The 22,539-nt window shown below is 45.5% G+C and overlaps 1 protein-coding gene across 3 annotated transcripts in view; it reads left to right on the top strand.

Moving 5' to 3' along the window:
• LOC144114080 (uncharacterized) overlaps positions 1 to 22,539 on the top strand; it is a 61,579-nt gene that overhangs the window by 19,197 nt on the left and 19,843 nt on the right. For all 3 annotated transcript variants that reach the window (XM_077647564.1, XM_077647563.1, XM_077647562.1), the window contains exons 5-9: positions 5,248 to 5,362; positions 6,549 to 6,636; positions 14,394 to 14,536; positions 17,388 to 17,541; positions 21,761 to 21,841. In XM_077647564.1, the coding sequence (XP_077503690.1) occupies positions 5,248 to 5,362; positions 6,549 to 6,636; positions 14,394 to 14,536; positions 17,388 to 17,541; positions 21,761 to 21,841 (581 nt within the window). The remainder of the gene's footprint in view (positions 1 to 5,247; positions 5,363 to 6,548; positions 6,637 to 14,393; positions 14,537 to 17,387; positions 17,542 to 21,760; positions 21,842 to 22,539) is intronic.

Genomic DNA, 22,539 nt, shown 5'->3' with positions numbered 1-22,539 from the left:
TCGAAACGAAACCTTGAACTGCCAATAAAAGCAAGAAAAACAATCTATCAGGGACGCTACTGCGATGTTAGAAGTTTTTGTTTGCTCTACGGCTCCAAGCGTAGCATTCAGGTATTTCACGGGCTTTTTGGCCAGGATTTTTCATTTTTTATTTTTACTGCGCACACCATTACCCACCGCGATGGTTCAGTGCTACTGAACAGGATACCCGGGTTAGAACCCGACCGCGGCGGCAGCGTTTCGATGGAAGCGAAACGCAAAGGCGCCCGTGTGCTGTGCGATGTCAGTACAGCAGGTTAAAGATCCCCAGGTAGTCGAAATTATTCGGGAGCCCTTCACTACGGCACCTCGTTCTTCCTTTCTTCTTTCAGTTCCTCCTTTATCTCTTCCCTTACAACTGGGTTTCCACCGATATTTAGGACAAATACTGCGCCACTTCCTTTCCCCCAAAACCAATTTCATTTCATTTCACTCGCGGGAAGGGCCGCTGTCCCGCTGTTCCAATCGCGGAGTCTGCGCCAGCGCCCGGGAGTGTCGCTAGCTGATGGAAGAGCCACTATTTCAGTTGGTTGCGCAATACGTAACAGCGGCGCTTCTGGGAAATGCCGATGTTTGCTGGAAGAGCCGACGCCCCGACACCGATCACTTTTTGTTTGGTGGTGCTTGGAGTTTGTGCTTTTGACTCGACTGCCGGCCGCGTGCTTCGCCATGAGCTGTCCAGGTTCGAAAAGCATTCGGCGCTCATTCACTGCAGCGTTCAAGAGGGAGGCCATCATTTACGCCGAAGAAACCAACAACTGTGCGGCGAGCCTCAAGTTCGACGTTTCTGAACGGTTGGTGCGGGAGTGGCGGAAGCAGCGAGACAAAATTTTCGATTGCGACTCCAAGCGAAGAGGTTTCCGCGGGCCGAAGTCGGGACGCTTTCCGGAGCTGGAGGTCAAGCTTGCAGCGTATGTCACCGAAATACGTGATCGGTCCCTTCCAGTGACATGCGAAATGATCACGCAACAAGGCCGGGTCTTTGCTGCGGAAGCTGGAATACTCCGAACAGACTTCAAAGCCAGCAGGGCTTGGGCTTCGAGATTTATGAAGAGGGCTGGCTTCTCTCTTCATCGGCGTACTAGTGTATGCCAGAAGCTGCCTGCTGCTTACAAGGAAAAAGTTCTCGCCTTCCATAGGCACTACCTCAAGCTCCGCGACTCGCGGCGATACCTGCTCGGCTAAATCGGCAATGCGGACCAGACTCCCGTCTACTTCGACATGACGAGCAACACAACAGTGAGCGTGAGGGGAGCTCGCGAGGTTAAGCTTCTCACGACAGGAAACGAGAAACTTCGGTTCACTGTTATGCTGTCATGCTTGGCAGATGGCACAAAGCTCCGACCGTACATCGTCTTCAAAAGAAAAACTATGCCAAAGGAAATGTTCCCGAAAGGTGTGATTGTGCGAGTGTACGAAAAGGCTTTATGACCGACGACTTAGTTATTGATTGGTACCGTCGGGTGTGGCTTTTGAGGCCAGGGGCATCCCTCAAAAATCGCAATCCGAACCTCCTCGTGCTGGACTCATTTCGCGGCCACCTTACCGCGAAAGTGAAGGCAGAGCTCCGAAAAGAAGATACAGATATGCTAGTGATTCCTGGCGGTCTGACGGGCAGCTGCAGCCGCTAGACGTTGGCATTAACAAGTCATTCAAGGACTTGCTCCGGCGTGAGTACGAGTGGCTGGCGGCAGAAGGGCGGGAACTTACGCCAACGGGGCGCGGGAAGAGAGCCTCCCTGGCGGCTGTGTGCGGGTGGGTGATTTCCTCTTGGGCGGCCGTTCCACGCAATGTCGTGGTGCGGTCATTTAGGAAGTGCAAGCTTTCCATGGACGACGATGTGCTGTGGGATCGCAGTAGCGATGACGACGACAGCAGTACCACTGAAGATGACTCAAGTGAGGATGAATAGCCCATCTATGCAATAAATTTTCGTTTTTGAAGCGCTCCACCGGTGTGTTTTTTTTCGGACATGCGATTGGGGGGGTCGACTTACATTCGCGTCAACTTTTTTTTTTTTTCGGACATGCAATTTGGGGGGGTCGACTTACATTCGAGTCGACTTACAATCGTGTAAATACGGTAGTATGAAAAACAGCTTTTCGAAAAATCAACTTTCTCATTATTCCTTGCAATCTTAGGACCCGCATCCCCCCAAATTAATTGTGTAATTATTGAGATTTGTCATGTACATAATGTTCGTCTTGCTCAACAATCTACCTTCACAGGATGCACCAACGTATCTCTCACAGTTTTTAAAAAAATCTGTAAATGTTAAAAAAAATCACCTGGTATTTTCTCGTGACAGTGCTTTTGATTCTCATCACTTTAGGCCATATGTCTTGAAAGTATATATTTGGCACACCACAGTTCCGATATCATGCTGTCAGCGCTCTTCCAGCTTGTGCAGACATGAAACAAAACAGAGATGTAGATTTGTGCTGAATGATTCACAAGTGGTATGCGCAACTTGTTATGCAGTAGAAAGGGCCTATATTTTTGTGAGTACAGTCATGCCTCGTTATTATGTACACTTGGGTTCCCAATCAGAACGTACTATAAATTAACAAATCTTGTAGAAAAACAAAAAAAATTTTAGAAAAAGAAACCTGGTGATTAAAATCTGAATCTGCCTATAGCAGTGTGATTGATCAACTTCAGTATTCGATAAGTACTTGTAAGTGGATTATTGGGGTCGCCATTTTTTCCAGAAGACTGCAGTGCAGCTTAAAAGTGCACTACATCCCATGATACAAGAGATGCAGGCTTTGTACTTATCTAACCATTCGTTACGGAACTGTGCTTGTTGAGTGGGGTGTTTTATTCCACATTTGTTGTTGCATTCACAACAATGTTGCCACTGAGCTCCTTGTAAAATATTTGGTTCTTTGTCTGCCTCGAGTAGTTGATCAGCAGTGCTTCCTGGGTCGGCAGTACCACCTTGTTTGAGGCTTACAAGGCTTCATTCTTGAAGCCTTGTAAGAAGGGTGTCATTAATGTACACTTGCATCTGCTGCCCATCTGCTGCGTTCCCTTGCTTGTGTCCACCTGCAGTGAATGTGATCTTTCTGATAGGTGGTAGCGAAGGAGGGCCTGTGCAGACATTGTTTGACGGTGATGTATAACGTGTCCTCCATTTTCCTTGCCTTCCCAGCATTTGCTACATTCCGAAATTTTATTACTTGAACATACAGTAGAATCTCGATGATGCCAATCTCATGGGATCGTATTCATATCCGAAATTTCGTATCATCCAAAACAAACATCATTATTCAGAAGCACGGGCAATGCATTCGTGCAGGTCTGTGTAGCTGATAAATTTTATTCACGACAGTGCGACCACAGCTTGCTGCTCACTATGCGTACAGCATGACTGACAAACATGACGTCGGTAATGTACAAGCCGTGCACCCGCTCTCACTAGGGTCACCAACGATGTGCGGGCTGCGCGCGCTGCCATTCACTGCTTGTGGTGCGTACAGTGTGGCTGGTGATCATGACGACGGCAATGTATGGGCAGTGATTAGTGCTCGAGGGTGCAGTCGTGGCTCGAGAGTTCGTATAATCTGTAGTGGTTTGGGAGAGTGTTCGGAACATCCAGAATTCCGCACATTGCACGATTGCATACACACACACTGTGGCTTCAGATTTTTACGAATTCATATGATCCCAAAAATCTGTATCACCTGTGTTCTTATCATTTAGATTCTTCTGTAGATGCACATTTGCAGTGGGCAGCTAGGTTTTCTGGAGCACTTATCATCTCACACCTGTTTCTGCGTTCATGACAGCACTGCTTTTTGTACACATTTCCGAACCATAGTAACAAGGCTTATTAGAATTCGTCGAAGTGTGCTGGGCACAGTTGTGCAATGGTTGACTCTGCAGTGGCGACGTTGAACCATTGTTAAGGGTCGTGTAGTGTTAGTGTAGCCATTGACCTTTTGAGGCCAAGACCAAGTTTTGATTGACTGGTATGGTTGGAACCACTTGTATTTGCAAATTCTTTGCATTCTTTCTCCTGCGTTTAATGCCCGCCGTGCCTCAAATCTAAGTAACATTAAGGTCCCAAAACCACTTTTTTTTAACGCGACAGCATTAAGGAGCTCGTGTCGCAGAAAAGCCGGTGTCGTCGGCGTCTTTGGCCCTGAGCGAAAAATGGCGCATCTCAGTGGACATCTGAACCGCACCGTAAGGGAAGGATTTTCCTTCCCTTACGGCACTGTACGGGTGTCTAGGGAGATTTGTGAGACAGGCGTCATTTCCTTAAATTGTCCAAAGGGCCACGCGTCGCACCGAGCCGAACAGCCGTTGGCGTTCCGTGGACTCCTTGGCAGCGCTGCAACACGCTGTTGCGTCTCACTCTTAAAGACAACGCTTAAGCGTCCTCCAAATTTTTTCGCTTCTCTTTTCAGATAGTTATACTATAGTAAAGGGTCATTGTTCATTTCTTTTTGAGCAGCTTAAATTTTTTGGAGCACATTAACAATGTGCAATGTGCAAAGGGAATTGCCAAACCCTTTGGCAGTGACTTGCTGATCGCGAATTCAGCGCTGGGAAAAGGAGCACTTTGGCAGCTATGAAATGTGAACAGGAGTAGTCAGTGCATATTTCTACTCAAATGCAAACAGTTTTAGCTGCCTTTAAATGTAATGTCATTTGATTATACGATTGAGGTTTTTAACAACGCTGTTTATATAAACACAGCAAAAATACATGGGTCCCAACATGCGTGTGCATTTTCACCTTGTCCATTGCCCGAACAGCGAGTTTCTATATTAACGAGGCATAAATGTGTTGAAAGTTTTGCCCCAATAAATGCTGTTAATGATTTGAGTTCTTCATGTTAATGGGGTCTTAATGAAGCATGACTGTATTGGGAGCAGGCAGCACATTTAAGGTAAGAATCTAAACGTGAGATTTCGAACTATATCTTCCATTATCAAATCTTATCTTTGTACTTGTATTTAATGTCAGTTTGTATCCTACTCTTTGCGAAGTAGACTAACCTGTAAGTGATACTATTTGGTGTTGGGAACTACAGGCTGTACTATGCTGTGTATAATCAACATGCTGGAAAAGCAAACAGATCTCTATGATGGCATGTCACAAATTTTGGAGGTTACATGTCGATGTGAGTTTTTTGCTGTGTGCTAGTATTACAGCTTCTTTCAGTTAACAAATGTTTCTCTTTTTGTTTTAATGCAGTATTACGACATTGGTTACCCACACATGATTGTGGGCCATTGTGGAGATCAAGACCCAGCTATGCAAAAGGAAGTACAGGATTTTGTTCGGAAAGAGCAATTGATTCGTGTGTTGGGTAATGCATATTGCTTTGTGCTATGTTCCGAGAAAATTGGTTGAAACGTTTCCTTTTTTGCACGGCGGAGTTATACATTACTTAAAGAACCAAAAAAGCAAACTTTTTCTGCTGCTGTCTGGCCATGTCTCACTCATGGTTTCTCAAAGTCATAGGAACTTCATGGCATTACGTGATGATTGCTCATCTCAAGACTGGTTGTGTACGTGCATAGAAGTGCTAAAACAAATAAGAGAAAACATGGTTCTCACAGATGAGTGTGAAACTTAACTGTCTATGTCAAGATAAACAGGGTGTTTATGCCCATCTATGCATCTGTTTTTTTCATCCGAGTCCTGTAATGCCTGTGCAGCACAAATTGTCAAGATGACCTGGCATGGTCCTCTGCATTCCACAATTCACGACAGTCAAGTTATGCTGTTCGTTAGCATATGATAGCTGTTGGGAAGAAGAAAGCTAGTTGTATTTCAGAATTTGTAAAATTTTGCGTACAGTAGAGTCTCTGTTACGAATCTCATGGGGTCGCGAAAAAATTCATATCTTCAGAACTTTCGTATCGCCCAAATGAACAAAATTCATTTGCAGAAGTGTGAAAAATACATTCACACAGATTTGTTTACAGCTGACGGTATTTATTCACAGCCGTGCGGCCACAGCTCGCTACTCGCAGTGAGTACTGTACAACTGATGACCATAATGCGGCAATGTGCAGGCTGTGCACCACTGCTCACAGTGCGTACCACACGATTAGTGATCACGGCGCCTATGATGTACAGGCGTGTGCTCTTGGGTGCATCCGCGGCTCGCGTATTCATATCACCCGTAGTGGCATTAGAGAGAGTTCGTAACATCCCAAATTCCACACATTGTACGCAATGCACTCCGGCTGGAGAATTTTACAAATTCATGTCATCGCAAAATTCACATCAGCTGTGTTTGTATCACAGAGATTCTACTGTATTTGTATTTTTTTAATGTTATTTGTCTGTATAATTTGTTTAACACACTTAAGATGACTGTACAAGAACCCAGTAGGCATAGAATAGCAGCATTCAATAATAGAAGGCGTTTCATCTTGTTATTCATTTCACTTGTGATGATTGTACAGCTTAATGTTATTGAGAAGTGATACTCTCCTCCTCTCAAAATATCACTCATGTTTGCTTGAGCATGCTTTGCCTTTCAGGCAGGAGACTACCTTGCCGAACAATTCATTCTGCTTACATGCGTGCTCGAATTCTGTTGGATCCTCTGGCTAGTCGTAAAAAAGTTGTGTAAGTGCACTGTCCTTTTCATTTTCATGTACTGCCGTGGCTCTATACTTCATTCCCTCATGCCACGAAATGTTTGACTGCTAGTGCTTGTAGGAAAAATAGTACTGTTGGTGCATTATTATGCTCAGTGATGCCACCTTTGCGCCAAATATGCCAAATCAGACAAGCTGTGCCATCCTGATAGAAAATTAGGGAAATTGTGCCAAACTGCTTCAGGCTGACTGCTTTGGAATTAGGCGCCACCAAACTCTTTTGCTGCTTCTAGTGGTCATAAAACTGCCTCTGAAGTTTGGTTTGCTGACAAATGCAGCCGCGTGGGGTGCCACCACCGATTGGGGTGCTGGGTGCTGTGAGTGGTAGACCGTGCCGGCATCTTATGATCTGCTACAGTTACGTAATCCTGGCCCGCTTGATGCTTATGTGAGGTCTTCTCAATTTGGCTGCATTTCTGCACCAGTTCAGGCTATGCAGCACTCTCGCACTCAGTTTGTCAGTGCAGTTAGCGCCACCTGCACTTCAGCACCCGGTTCGGCTTTGTGCTGCATGAGTTTTTCTGCACTAGCCTCCTGGCGGGTGCAGCCGGGGTGAGCCTTGAAAGGGACCCAGTAATGGGGTCTCGATAAAGGTGCGATATGTCTGGGATGTTAAAAAAGACGACAGTTCATAATTATCCCCCAGCAAGAATTATTTTAATGCGTTTTGTGGAAGCTGAGTTATATGCAGACAAAATTTGAACTTCCCCATCTTCGCGCCTTTCCCTCCCCTCTCGCACGCCAAAACAGCGGCGCTCCTCCGCCGGCCCCACTCACTCGGCCGCTCGCCTTCCTCCGCCGGCTGCGGCGCGCGCGGAGTGGCCGCGGCCGCTGCAGTTGCGTGACGTCTGAAAGAGTTTGGCGCTGTGAACCAATGATAACCCCTGGCTGCTGACGTCATTTGCAAGACGTGACGTCGTCTGCCAGGTTTTCGTGCGAAAGCCCGGCACCACGCGTCGCCTTGAGGTGCAAAAGCGGGAATTTTCAAAAATGTATTGTAAATTTCCCGCCCGCTTCTGAGGTCTCGTACGCGGCATGGACGCTCGGTGGCCTGTACTCTACATAGTGCAAGCATTTTAAAGCCAAGCTCAAACACCCCTTTCTGTGGCCCTTGAAGGCTCGCCCAGACTGCCCACTGACGTCATCGACGTCTGGGACACGGCAATGAGGTGTCGCTCTAATCAGTTGCGAGCTATTGCGAGTAGCGATTTTTAAAAATTATTTCTAAATCATAGGGTCCACGCAGAGCTTTCAAATTTGATTAGAATACCCGCAAAGACCACCTCTACAAATCTGTTGCACTAGAATGTGCCCATCAAAATAATTTCAGGGTCCCTTTAAACATGCGGTGTGCTTATTAATAAACCTACAATATCTACATGACTGCAACACAGTGTGTGATAAGGCACAAGCCGCGTTAGCAGACGGCACTCATTGGATTTGTGCTGCGCTTATGTCGTTTGCGTGGGTTCAGTTGATGTGGCTGCAGGTTTAACAGTACGTTGCAGTATACTGCAGTACATTTAGTGCTATCTGGCATGCAATTTTAATGGAGGGTTTAATGCATGGCTTAGCCTCTGCTACTTTAACCTATGAATGTGTCAAAACATTGCGCTGGCTGTTGCAATGCGCGGAACTGTGGAGTTCAACTTATGTAAGCACAGTGCATTTGATTTTGCTTGCGAAGCTTGCGCAGCTCAGGCTACATTCAATTGCTTATCTTTTGAACTTATATATGGTGAATTTCAGTGGGCACAGCTTTGCCATTTTGCCAGCAGCAGGGTGCCACTATTTGTGAATTGATAATGCTATAGCAAGGTGCTGCTAACTACCCTGATCCCAGTCGAATGCCGCTCTTCTAAATTCAGACTTGGTCCAGCACACAATACACCACTGTACCGTAGTCTTGGCCGGTGTACATGCACAAAATGAGGAAGTAAATGTCTTGTGCAGACTGAACTATTTGTTTGAATATTTTACCAAGAACAAAAAAATTCTAAGGACGATTACAGTTCTTAAAGCGAAATTTGAGTGCAGCTCTGTCAGTGTCTAAGGCTCTGTAGGCTCATTGATTTGCTTTGCTGGGTCGTCAGCACGTCTGGTAATGATATTATAGTTTGATAGCAGTATTAGTAGAAGACAACAATGATGTGCAATGCACAGCCCGATAGTGTGTCTATCTCACAGGATTGCTACATACTATTGCTGCGAATCTTTGTATTATTTGTTCGTTCATGCCCAAAGTCATTGGCTTGCAGCATTATCGTTTTGTCTGTGATGCGAGATGCGACCAGACTTGTCTCGATTGATCACGGCCACGCACAACTGCTTCCACATTTTTCCAGATTGTTGCACATACAGTGGAACCCCGATTATGCGTCCCCGTTCATGCGACGACTCGCATTTTATGGTGAATTGGCGCAGGCCTGCCAAATCTCCCATAGGGATAATGCATTAAAAGCCCAGACTATACGATGGGAAAATATGCATGCCCCGCTTCGTACGACGGCCGGCGGGGACCGTCCGGAATGAGAGACGCTGGCGGACTACTTTATTGGCAGACGTGACATCAGCCAAGCTGGTATCAGATCAGAATCGAGACAGAGATGTGCGTGCAACAATGCAGTCGAGTGCATGACGACCTGCAGTGACGGTTCTGCCGATGGCTCGGACTCCGTGTGCGTGACCCGCTGCCGTCGGTCTGAGGCGCCTGGCCTGGCCCATTTTTCCGCACGCTTCGTGTACGAAGACGTTAGGGAAATCAACTTTTCGTTCATACCAGCATGAAATCATTGCAGAGGCAGTAACAAGATTAAACATTTCTATACTCATCAGTGGCTAGTTTGAAAGAAATTTCCATCGCGGCTTCAGTGTGGAGCACATTAGGCCTAGTGACATCAAGTGAGCCAGAAGCGAGCGGCACGCTGTCACCCAGCAGGCCGCACATTGCTGCAGGAGATGCGCCGGTTTCTTTTTTCCTTTATGGTGCGTATTCCTAGTACAGTCATCCACAGACCTGCTTAGAGCGCTCGAACTCCTTGCCATCTGCGCAGAGAAACGTCTAACGGCAGCACCTGATTCGAGATAGTGCATCTTTGAATATTGTCTGAGCATCAGACATGCGTTATCTCGGACCAGGCGCTGCTGCTAGATGTCGCTCTGCGCCCTGTGGAGCGCAGACGGCACGGCGCAGACGGCAGAGCGCTCTAGTCCGGTCTGCGAACAACTGTACAGACAATGCTTCCTGTTGCCGCAAAGTGACAGCGCTTCTAGAGGAAGTCTGAACAGAAAGACATGTTGCTGGCATTATTGTATTGTGCACCGTGAAGAGTCGTTATATAGCAGCCATTTTTCTTGTGCTTGCGATGCTTGTGAGGCGCTAGTAATGTCTACGTAACGCGCAAGGATGGGAGCTTTAGACAAGGTGCGTCTACCTTGTCAATTGTTTTCAATTGTTTTTGAAAGCCAGAGTAGTGGACGCGCTTAGTACACGAATTCATCACCCGTGCGAGATTTTGATTATACGACAGTTTCACGCGATTCCTTGAAAGACGTATGATCGAGGTTCTACTGCAGTTTTTTTTTTTTTTTTTTTTGGCTCCTTATCTTGAAGGTTCCTTGCCAGCTTTACATTGAGCGCAGCTGAGAGCGGCAGGGATTCTGTTCGATGACCGTCGAGCACGCTTCTTGCTACACTGCCGCATATTAATTCAGTTTTTTATGGATGCAAGTCAGCCCAATGAAGTGTTCTGTCTGGAAGCCTTTTCGCTATCTTCCTGCTCACTGGACTGCCGTCACCACTACACGACACTATTCTGTGTAAGAGACCCCCCCCCCATCCTCGTGTTCAGAACTATGCCGCACTGGAAGGCACTGGAAGTGCGGGCATTGTTCAAAACTTGGGAGTTTCACTTACTTTCACTCATGATAGTACCTAACCTGGCCAGCCTCTCAGTGAACTCGAAGTGTGCACAAGAGGTGCCAGTGTTGAGCTTGTGTGGGGGATTTTTCCCTGCTTTTTGTTGCATTCGTGTAGTGCCCACCCGTTTCACCTTGTGCGCAGAAAATTTTTGCCAGTCATTTAATACGTCCACAGTGAAGACAGTGGCCGCGCAGCATGTTCTCGTGTGCGGGGTTGGGGCGTCTCTGTCTTTGTTGCAACCAAGTACAACTTCCAGAGACGCTAGTTCTGACTCTCGGGCTCCGCTGCTCCTAACTGCTTCATCTGCCTCATTCGTATTAGGTGATCTCATTATAATTGGGCACAACTAAAGTTGCTGCATTTCCACTTTGCCATTCGTCTTGTTTGGACAGCATGCAACCCCTGCCCTCCATTATCCATTTAAAAAAAAAGGAAGATGTTATATTTCGTTCAGGGTTAGTGCAGGCGTACAGTCAGAAGAATTATCAAGGACAATTCTCCAATCAACACACAGGACTGACTAAAACTGACCTCGCCCACAAGGTTGGGGGGGTGGTTGAGTCTGATTGAGTCCGATTATTTGCTTCTGAGTAAGGCAAACACAGGTTTGCATGAAAATGTGACAGAACTGGCTTACACAAATGAAAAACAAACTGTAAAACTTCTATTAGGAAAGGTTCAGGGTTCTCTACAAGAGTTTTTGAGAGGGGGAAATTTGAGGACGGGGGGTGTGGTGTTCAGATGCGGGATGACAGAGGTTCTATTTATGTCTGCATTCCAAACCCTACTCATCATCATCATCAGCCTGACTATGCCCAGTGCAGAGCAAAGGCCTCTCCCATGTCTCTCCAATTAGCACATTGTCCTATGTCAGCTGCAGCCATCCTTTCCCTGCAAACTTCTTAATCTCATTTGCCCACCTAACTTTGTGCCGCCCCCTTCTACTTTTACTTTCTCTTGAATCCAGTCAGTTACCCTTAACAACCATCGGTTATCTTGTCTTCGCATTGCATGGCCTGCCGAAGCCCATTTCTTCATCTTGATTTCTACTAGGTTGTCATTAACCCGCGTTTGTTCCCTTACCCACTCTGTCCTCTTCCTGTCTCTTGATGTTACACCTATCATTTTTCTTTCCATAGCTCGCTGTATTGTCCTGAACTTAAGTTGGACCCTCAGCTGCTAATATTTTTTTCTTGAGGGATATTGGTAAACTACCATTCCTGACCTGAGAGAAGTTGCCAACCCTACTAGTTACACTTTAAACCTCTAATTCTTCAGCTTGGCCCACTTTTACCCTACCACATCACACGGGTAGCTGCTGATGTCAGGCCCTTCACGCGCAATACGAACGAGGCAGTCCGGTGACTTCTCTTTGAGGCGATTTCTCAGTTTTGTTTTGATAAGTTCCAGAGTTCAGTTTCAGGGAAGTTTCTCTCTCACAATCTACTGTGTGCAATGGGAGCACAATTAGGTATTAGCCAGCTATGCATGCTGTATGCGGAAACACTTCTTTCGTGTCATCTGCCGCAAAAAGCATAACATCTGCTGTTGTCGCCTTTTGCAAGTGCTCAGATTGAAGCACAGAGTTGGGAAAAGCAATCCACTCTCCCTGCATGTCCCGGGTAGAGTGAGGCACAGCTTTTGCAGTGCATTGGCAAAATGGAATGTTTTGAAAGCATAAATGCGCCATGCATGTTGGTGCTGGACAGTGAAACCTCATTAATTCAGCCTTCATTGATTCGGAAATCAGGAAAATTGGGGCTGCCGATATGGTCCCGGCCAACGCCTGTGGCATCGGACGCTCGTTAATTCGGATGCTGCTGAGCTCACACTGGTTAATTCGGACACCCTCCCGACTGGAGGCTGTGTCGCTGAATGGACGACATAGCGAGCATCGTGCTAATGTCCGGCATCATGTCAGATGTCGCATCAGAGAGGTATATGTGTTCTTCTTACATCAGGCAGTGGCAGACGTGACGATGTTCAGAAGCTCCTGGCGCCAAAAAATTATGCGGCTATATAGATGTTCGAAGCCCCTGGCGCCAAAAAATTATGCGGCTATATAGTTTTGGTTTCCCTCTTCTGACCTTCGCTCTAGACCACGGTGATGGCAAACCGGCCATGCATCGGCCAGCCAGCTGAGTATAGTTTTGCAGAGTTTCAGGCACTGATTGGTGCATCACTGGCCTTTGCATCTTCTCACTGGAAAGTGTCTCGCCGTTTCTGCACTGACACATTTCCGTCAGTTCTGCCCATGTGGCCCTTTCATTTTTTTTTTTTTGGGGGGGGGGGGGGGGGGGGGCATAACTGCACTAGCTGTGCGCTCGCCACATGCTATTCACAGTTACTGTGGTGGCGCCTCTTCGCATGGGACAACACCACTTATGAGGAGGCTTCAATGCTACCGCAGCGGTGGCCGAGTGGTTGAGCATCTGCCTCGCATGCGGGAGGTGTGGGTTTCGATCCCCAGTGCCGCCGGGTACCCACCGGCGATACAATGGGTACAAGCTTTCCCCTGGTCTGGTGCTCGGCTTATTTGGGGTGAAATGCTTGGGAAATGGGTCTTTGATCCCACCTCGAGAAAATGAAAAATACCTTGTGTCATGGCGCTGTATGGCCATAGATGCCCTTGTGCCATAAAAATCCGTCATCATCAGCTTCAATGCTACCACGTTGATATCTGCACTTGGTGCCTTGGGCAGCACAGCCATGCGCGGCGGTCAGTGGCACAGCTTTGGCAAGTCTGCTTGAATAGCATTGCCGCGTGTAATACGTGGCCCCACATAAACGCTTCCCTGCATTCGGTGATAAAGTCGCAGTGATTTCTGTAGGCTGCATTAACAAACTTGAAGCCCTGAGTCTCTGCCAGGCCGCAATCGAGAGGTAGGCAGTAGTGGGTGGGTGGCCATAGACGTGGGCAGTCAGCCGGACTGGTGGGGAGATCTGGGGAGATCTAATTTTAAAGTCTTTCGAGACTTGTAACCAAGCATGGAGAACCACATAGCAGCACCTGGAAGCTGCTGTGCTTGCCAGGTATATGCTTTTCAAGCAAACATTGTGTGACATATTTCACAGATGTGTCATCTTCAACTAAAACTGATATGTTCAATTCTCTGCCATTAGCAACAAACATAACGCTCAAAATTTTTCAGCATTGCTCGCCAATGCAAAATATTTGGGAACTAAAATGAGTAGTATGTACCCCATTTTCTTTTTGTGGTGCCAGGAGTCCACGAAACAGAGCTATGTGCTTCAAAGTGCTTCTAAATCATTGTTGCATTGCTCCAAAGTGCTTAAAATTGGAAATTTTAGTGCTCCAGAGTGCACTTAATTGGCATTTCAGTCCTTCAAATTGGAATTTACTGGTAGCATCACTGTATGCTTCATTTTTAAACAATGTGCTAGATGCAAGCATATCTAATATAGAAGTGATTCAAAGCTGATTTGTATGGAGTAGACTTGTGAATTGCTTTTACTTCTGATCTGCTGAAAACCCATTGCATACGAAAGATTCTAAGTGACAATGCAAGGGTGGCCTTCACATGCAGCAAGTCTACTTGGGATGATAGTCGCTACAGCACTGCGCCGGTTTGCATTAGCCAGTGTACATAAGGCTTCTGGTTTTTCTAAACTGCAAAAAACAAAAGGTTTATGTGAAGAAGATTCCTTTCCTGTATTGTACCCGTGGTAAGCTGAATGGTCACAACCTGTTCAGGTTATTGGCGAGTTCAGCTTTACGGAGTTTGTCTTAAAAGAGAGACCACTGCAGTTTTGTTGTGTCCTTTCACTCCTTTTCATTTCAGTTTAAACCGACAGCAGAAGAAACGTCTGCAACGAATGTATGATTGCCTTGGCCCAAAGTGGACTGTGATGGCTAAAAAAATGGGCCTTTCAGCTGAACAGTGTAGGAGTGCCTTTCGTCATGTCAAGGAAAAGAAGACCTTTGGTATGTTCTAATGAGCATTCTTATATAAGACAGAGAAACTTCCATATTTAAAGCTGGGCTTATCACTTTTCCGTTATGTAGGCACCCTTTTCCAAGATTTTACACGATAAATGTTCTGAAAATAAATGTCTCACTTTGCTTTAGACTATTTATGTACTTATGTGGTAACCTTTTTAACATAAATGTTATATTGCCCTGTGATATACTCTTGATAATTCAATCTCAAAGGGAACAAAAATTTGTTTGGGTTATGTGGAATTTGAATCTTTTTTTTCACAAGATGGGGCACTCTCTGGAGAATGTGCAAAAATTTGTCTGCTACTGAGAAAACGAGTTGTAAACAATCACGTGTGGCCAGTGCAGGTGCAGTCCACTCCCACCTGCTGCCAACTGCACTTGCAAAGTGGTAGGTTTGTATTTTATAGCTGCCACCATCTGCCACTTGCACTTGTCACTAACCTGAACTGTGCGTGTGCACTAGATCCTGGCGGTCGGTTTGTTACCAACCACTGCAGCTTGTGAGAGGGCAGAGAAGGCAGGAGGCGAGGCACAAATGCACAGAGTGGCTGTGTGAAAAAGGCAGATTAAGGGGAGCCTTTTTTAATGCACTTGATGCAAATGGCACCAGACCGTCAGTTCGAATAATCAGAAGTTTGAATTATCAAGAGTCCACCGTATTTATGTAAGCAGAGAATGTTATTTGGCTTTGTTCTCTTTGCCTTGGGCATTGTGTTGCATGGACACTGTGAATGGCACTGTGTTGCATGGCCCAGCAAATTTTTGGGGTGACGTCATTGCCTAAAATAGGTCAAAGGCACCCTTTATTATGTATATCTGCTTTCTTGGTGCGCTCACTCTTCCTTGCTCTTGAAGCAGACCGTCCTCATCTAGCTTCACATCTGGGAGCGTATGCAGCTCGCTTCGGCCAGAATTGTGCGAAGTTGTATGCGGCGGTACTGAATGGGGATTAGAGGAATGCCTTGTGGCATGACCTGTGAACTGCACCAACAGCCGCTAGCTAATGGCAGTCTTTTTTTTTATTTTCACGGGTCGGATATTTATATATATCTGAATCTCAGCATGAATACCTTTCGAGGTAAGCGGGGACAAACATAGCACCTATTAGTTTATTGTATAGAGTGCAAACTTTTCACCACACCGATAATTTGAAACATGCAAACTTATTTTAGCATACCTTTACTGTATTCGTGCTCTTAAGTTAAAAAATGCGGATATTACTGCTCCAAAATAGTAATATTTCTGCTCCATGGCAGCTCCAAAATGCACATTTACTGCTCTGGAGCTGCTCCAGAATCTCCAGAATGCTTTTTTCTTTTTTGCTGCAAAAGCTGCTCCAAAACCTTTTTGGCTGTCACACCCCTGCATTGTCCACTTGGGCTTTGAACCATAAGGGCCATATAGGTTGGGGAGTGGGGGGCTCTCAGGAATGCGCCATTTGTGGTACATGTTCACTATTCATAATCTTCTAAGTCATGTCCAAGTAAAGCGCAGCCAACAAACTTGCCAAGTGTTTGTCATTGTTGCTAGCACTGAGCTTTTTTTTAGGGTGCTAGTTCGCTTTACGCCAGCCACCCCATGTCTGCTATAAGTCTGCCTGATGTCACCACTTACATAACTGTGAACTTTATGCACCACAAGTTACGATGATTGTGAGATGGAAGAGATCATTGGTTGGTGGCCTTTTAGAGGTGTATATTAGAGTGAAATGCACAGAAAGGCATCAAAACGGAGAAAAAAAATGGCAATAGTAGGGTCATAACACATGGCTAGACCTCTTCTGGCATGCAATTTGATGACATCATGCTTGATGCACAAGTTTGACTGCCCTGTCACAAAGCACAAATTCAGTTGCTTGCAAGTTTCTCAGCTATAAGCAGCCTTTCCATCTGTAGCGCCCTCTCTTGGCTGGTGCCGAGAACCCGGATAGCGCGCCTACGACGGACCTTTCCGTATTCTCCACCGCACCTTGAAAACCGCCACCCTCCTTCAGAACGGCCGTGAAGAGACCGTCAGCCTAGACCGCCTTAAGCCGGTTTACGCGGAGACCGCACTGGAAAGTCTCGCATCGCCACCTACCTAGTGTTCCAGTGCCATCGCCGGCTCTCCGTCCGTTTTGACTTCCAGTCTAGGCGGGGGGCCCTGTATCGCCCTCTCTTGGGTGGCGTCAGGAACCCGGATAGCGCGCGCCACCCGGCGAAGAAAATAAAGACGGCACCTGGCCGTGGCTCGTGCAGCCACGGCTCGCAGTTCTGTTCTGGTGTCGGTTCGCAGCAGTGGTCTTGTTCCTTCGCTCCTGAGGCGTTAAGCCTACACATCAAACAAGTGAAGCAATAAATACAGCAGGCCTTGTTATTCTACGGCATTAAAGAAGTCTAATGCTGAGGAGTTGAAATCATTGTCCCTTTTATAGGTACACATCCACTGTGCTTTCTTTGCTTAGGGTTGAAATGGAGTTAAAGCTTAAAGCTCGTTTTGAATTCAGTACAGTCTTTATGGCCCTTATGTTCACTGCTGAATGGCAAGGACATGAAAGCAATTCTTCTTGATGTGATCAAAGCTCAGTGGACTGTTTCATATGAGCCAGGAAGATTAATGCAATATAAGTACTTCCTTGAGTAGAAGTAGTGTCTCTACAGAGGGCGTCGGAGGTGTTCAGTTAGGATTTTCTAACTCCTACCAAAGGAGCCCTGTGGAAAGTGTACAGTCGAGCATATGCTGGTCATTCCCGCAACAAAGATTTGTCAAGAACTAGCAGTGTATAAATATGCCTGTGTAGCATGTTTATGCAAGAGGTACAGGACAAAAATTCATTACCTTTTTCCTTTGGCAGCAACAGGGAAATGGCAACAATCTGAAGATGAGTTGCTGAGGCAAGCAGTTGAACGTCAGACTGGTGGCAGAAGTGTACTGCTAAAAGACATCAACTGGCAGGCAGTGTCAAAGCGTGTAGGCAGCCGAAATGCGTCGCAGTGTAGGCGGCGTTGGTAAGTATAGTCATTTTTAAAGCCTAATTAGATACAGGCAGAACAGTTTATTGTTGCTGGTGTTTTTTGTGACCTAATATATGTGATGTTAGTGTTACCACGTGGGGAAAAGCTGCTGCGGTGGCTCAGTGGTTATGGCACTCGGTTACTGACCCGAAAGACGTGGGTTCGATCCCGGCCATGGCGGTCGAGTTTCGATGGAGGCGAAATTATAGAGGCCCGTGTACTGTGCGATATCAGTGCACATTAAAGAACCCCAGGTAGTTGAAATTTACAGGGCCGTTCACTATGGCGTCCCTGATAGCCTGAGTCACTTTGGGGCGTTAAACCCTCATGAACTAAACCATGTGGGGAATGGAGAAAAAGGTTTATCTTAAATACAGCTAGCATGAGAGCAATTGTATGCCTTCAGAAATGTTGCTTGCTTCTTGCTAATATGAAGGCCTGTAAATTAAATGATAATCTTGGTAGCGGTAAAACACAAAGTAAGGCGTTAAATTAGGGACTACAAATGCAAGAGAATGCTACAAAAAGGCAGCTGAAATTGGTAAGCAAAAATAGCTAATTGTCATGACAAAGAATAGAATGTGCTGATAAAAACTAAAAATAAAATTTCCCAGCCCATACTGCCAGAGGCACAACGGGCTAAATGCCATGACTGTGGATTCTAAGTCAGTTTGTATGGTATTTGCACAAATATAATTACGGTAGTTTATCGAAATTATCCACTTCACAACAATACAACTGTTTTTTTTCTCTCTGCTTTTCGAGATACCTTTAGCAAGCTGATCCACCAGGCTCATGAGCTGCGAGGAGAAGCCAACTTCTTGACCTCGGTCTTCAGTGTGTAGTGAGTGCACAAGTAGGGAGAGTAGGTATGAACATTAAAAAAAGGCAGTGGGACCGTTGAGAAAAGAAAGGCACTAAAATACCCGTGCGGGGTGGGGAAGGGAATAAAATGTGGCGAACAGGCACAGAACCAACACAACTGTGCAGTGTGAAACGCAAAGGAATGGCAGCAAGCGAAGCAGAAGCATGGAGCCACGGTGGCCAATGCTTCTTGAAAAACCATATGCATTAATGTAGGCAGGCTTTGCTATGTTCGAATTTGTTGTCAACTCTTCTGAAGTGTTGTCTCTTGAGTAATGGGGACGACACAGATGGTGTTCATGCGTAGCCCTCGGCTGTGGTTGGCCTGAACATTTTGAGCTCACTTTATAATCATAATTTTTTTTTTTCTTGGAGGCCGAAACTTCCCTCTCTCATTATATCCGTGGTCACATTGTATTTGTGCAATTATGATACTATAGCCTATGAGGAGGTGGGGAATACAAACTAAAGGGTCACGAGGTAAAAATTGTAGATTGTAAGGTTTATATCTCGGAGCGACACGTGGGCTATGAGGGACTCCGTAGTGGAAGGCTCCGGGTTAATTTAGACCACCCTGGTCTCTTTAATGTGCACTGACAGCGCACAGCACAGGGAAACTGCTGTATTTTGCCTCCATCAAAATATGGCAACTGCAGCTGGTATCGAACCCCGTAACCTTGGGATCGGTAGCAATGCCAAAACCACCAAGTCAACGTGGCTGGTAGGGTCACTTGAAGGATTATAGACACCTAACTTTATTGCGTGTTTTCTTCTTTCAAATGATGCATTAGACATTAGAATACATGGATCACCATGTGGTATTCGCTTATGACTGCTAAATAATTATAACTGAATTTCTTCTCTCATGCTGTTTCAGTTTCATCAACCGAATGATGGTTGTGACGTGTATTTGAACTTTAGATCACGTGAAACACAGAAAATTTGCAATATAAACACTGATACATAGTTTTCACCCACTGCAGCACTTAAACCAGCTTGCTTCAATAGCTAGGATTATTACAAATGATGTATCAGCAATTATATTGCAGTTTTTTTCGTGCCTCATGTGACCTAAAATTCAACACGTCACAGCTATCGTTCGCTTGATGAAACCGAGACACTGTCAAGAAGAAATTCTATTATAAATTATATAGCAGTCAGAGGCAACTAACACGAGGTGCTCCATGTATACCAATGTATAATGCACCACTTGAAAGAATAAAACATGCAAGCAAAAATTTGGTGGGAGATTAGTGTCCAAAGGTTCCGACATATTGTCAGTTTTACCGAGAACAGCCGGAACGAGTCAAAAGATTACAGAAGAGTGAAAGGCATATAGTGGCACCTCTATAGAGTTTTGGTAATGGCACCTGATCAAATGAATTCTTTGCTGGCCACAATTGGATCATTGCTTCCAAGTAGTACAACTCTATTTTAGTGGCCAGGGAGAAAAGCAATGCAGCAAGTGCTTCCAATGTACAAGAATGCATGAAGCCTTTATGCCCAGCATTTTTAGAAGCACAAACCAAGCTCAGCCTCTCGGTTTCATTCACGCTTTGTCCTAACAGTGAGGCCGAGGTATCGTACCCATCATGCACGATACTGTAGCATGAAAGGTAGCGTAAAATATTTGTTTAAAACTTCTTTTTTTTTAAGAGCAGTAGCACTACTAGGTGCATTTTTCGATTTCGGGCATGCATTCGTACGTCTCTGAAGCCTGCTTGTTTTGTGGCAGGCAGTCCACCTGGCCACCAAATTATGGGCAACCTGCCAGGTGTACACCTGGCATGCCTTCACCTGGGTGAAGGTCTTCAAGTTGAATGTCTTTAGGGTAGTGAAGACCTTCATGGTAAATGTCATCTCGGTAAAGGCCTTTAGGTAGAAAGTCTTTAGGCCAAAAACCTTTATGGTAAAGGCCTTTAGGTCAAATGCCTTTAGCACATAAGGACCTTAAGTGCCCATCGTAACTAATGCTACTGCACACTATTCTGCACTTAGACATGCGAAACTCTCTGCTAAAATTTTTATAAACCAGGGTAATAAATTAGAGGTGTTCAAATTTTGTGAAGGGTCAAATTACACAAGTAAATACAATAAAACAGTCTGCAGGTCCGTTGACAGTGGGACTCGGCATAGGTACCAATGATGTGTAATGCACTAAAGCAGCAAAACGGTCAGCTAACAAAACGTAATTTTAGTTCTGCACTTCCTAATTTGCCAGGCGTCACAATCGCAGCTTACAGGAAGCTATCAGAAGTGCCACTGCTGATCAACAAATAATGCAAGGTTAATTGGCAGACTCGTATAAAACTAGCTGACGCTGGGATCATACTGTGCTTGGGTTATCCAGTTTCTGGGACTCAAGCGTCCGTTTCTTCTCTCTGAAAAAGTCAAGGTCCTTGTGTTCATAGGCTGGGTACTTTGTCCAGACGTGGCGAGCTATCTTTGTTGGCACGAAGGAGCTTTGTGCAAGCACTTCACTACACAAAACGCATTGCGGCTTGCCGCCAATTTCTGCAAGCCGAACTTCAGGAACTTGTCTTTGTACCCTTGTAACTTTGGCACTGCAATAGCACGCAATGTGAGTCACGCCAGGCGCTATACTCCGTTCCATACACAGCAGACAATGCAGCGAAGGCTGCGAAAATAGTGTACCCGTAAACCTGCATTACTCTGCCATGTACCAATCGCTCCTCTCGAAGCCTTGGTGAGTGTCTGGGCGAAAACAATTTGGGCGAAAACAAAAAGTGGTATAAGATAAAGTGGTAAAGTGAATGTGCTTCTGCAGTGTCCCTGCATATTCATTGGGAAACCTTTATTCGAGTTCAAAATTCAACAAATAATGCTACAAGGATGCATGTTCACCACGTTGTGGTATTGCAAGTTAGCCTGAAATACTATTTGGCATTCTGATTTTTCTTTAATAGGACTCATGGTTAAACATCAATTAGCTTAATTCCTTTCTTGTCCCACCTGTTCATTTGAAGGTAGATGAGACTTAATGCCTACCGAAGTTAAAATACTGTTTCAGCGGTTTCACATGGTAGGTTACACATGCACAGGCCATTTTCTTTCTGAGCAGTCCTTGTCACTTGCATTAGGAATGGCAGGAGTGCGTTATGACAAGCCTAAAGCATCCTGAATTTTTTTCGCTTTTCTTTTCTTGTGTTAGCACGAGAAGAGCACATCAGCATGGCATTTTTATATGCTGCTCTGAGAAGCTCTCTTATAATTGTGACTGAAATATTTCATGTCCAAGAAGAATTGACAGGTTTTGGATTGTAATGTGAAAACAGTAGTGTGTGTGCAGTTGTGTCCTACTATTATTTCACTCCTTTATGCTTTTTAGGACTCTCATTCAGCTGACACCTCCACCTGGTCAAAAAGCACGGAAGTGGGGCAGGTTTGATTCTATTCACCTGATTTACATGTAAGTAATCATTTCACAGAAGCAAAAAATTGTTGCATTTCTGAAACTTTGCATGCAAGCCCGATGCGGTAGTCATTGTGAATGCAGAAAGCATTGTGCTCAGTTAACTGCCTCATGCAATAGTACAGTAGAGGCTCTTGCAGTAGCACCATATTATCAGATGTTAAACATTGAAAGCAATTTTATGTTAAGCTCTGAAAGTGGTGAACGGTCATTCTGCTGCCTCAGGAACATCATTGATATGAAACTGCTTTAGGCAGAGGTCTGCAGTTTTCAGTTGCAAAACTCTAGATGGAGAGAGCCATGCCACCTCTTGAGTCTGGGGTGAGGTGTTAGTGGTACCCTTCTTTCTCCATATTTTGAGCAGCCCGGAGCAATTAAGCATTTGAATCCCACAAGTGGGGTGACAATTTGACAAACAAATTTTGGATAAGTCATTGCCTTGGAAGTGCACAGAGTGCTGCTCAAATGTTGTGGTATTAAGCCCTATGCCTGTAGTACTATCAGCGTCAAATGAAATGCGAACGGCGGAAAGCCTGGCCAAAGGTCCCACTTACGCATCAGCTTGTCGACAGGAAACCCAGAAGCGCCCATCCGGTTTGCGATACTTTTGCTTCTGTTTTCTTTGCGGTTTTTTTTTTTTTCGTGTTTTGCCACTGGTGCGCCACATTCATTCTTTCTACATATGGAAACGCGCA

The sequence above is a fragment of the Amblyomma americanum genome, chromosome 1 (genome assembly GCF_052857255.1).
Source record: "Amblyomma americanum isolate KBUSLIRL-KWMA chromosome 1, ASM5285725v1, whole genome shotgun sequence".
NCBI lineage: Eukaryota > Metazoa > Arthropoda > Arachnida > Ixodida > Ixodidae > Amblyomma > Amblyomma americanum.
This window is presented reverse-complemented; position numbering and strand designations above follow the sequence as displayed.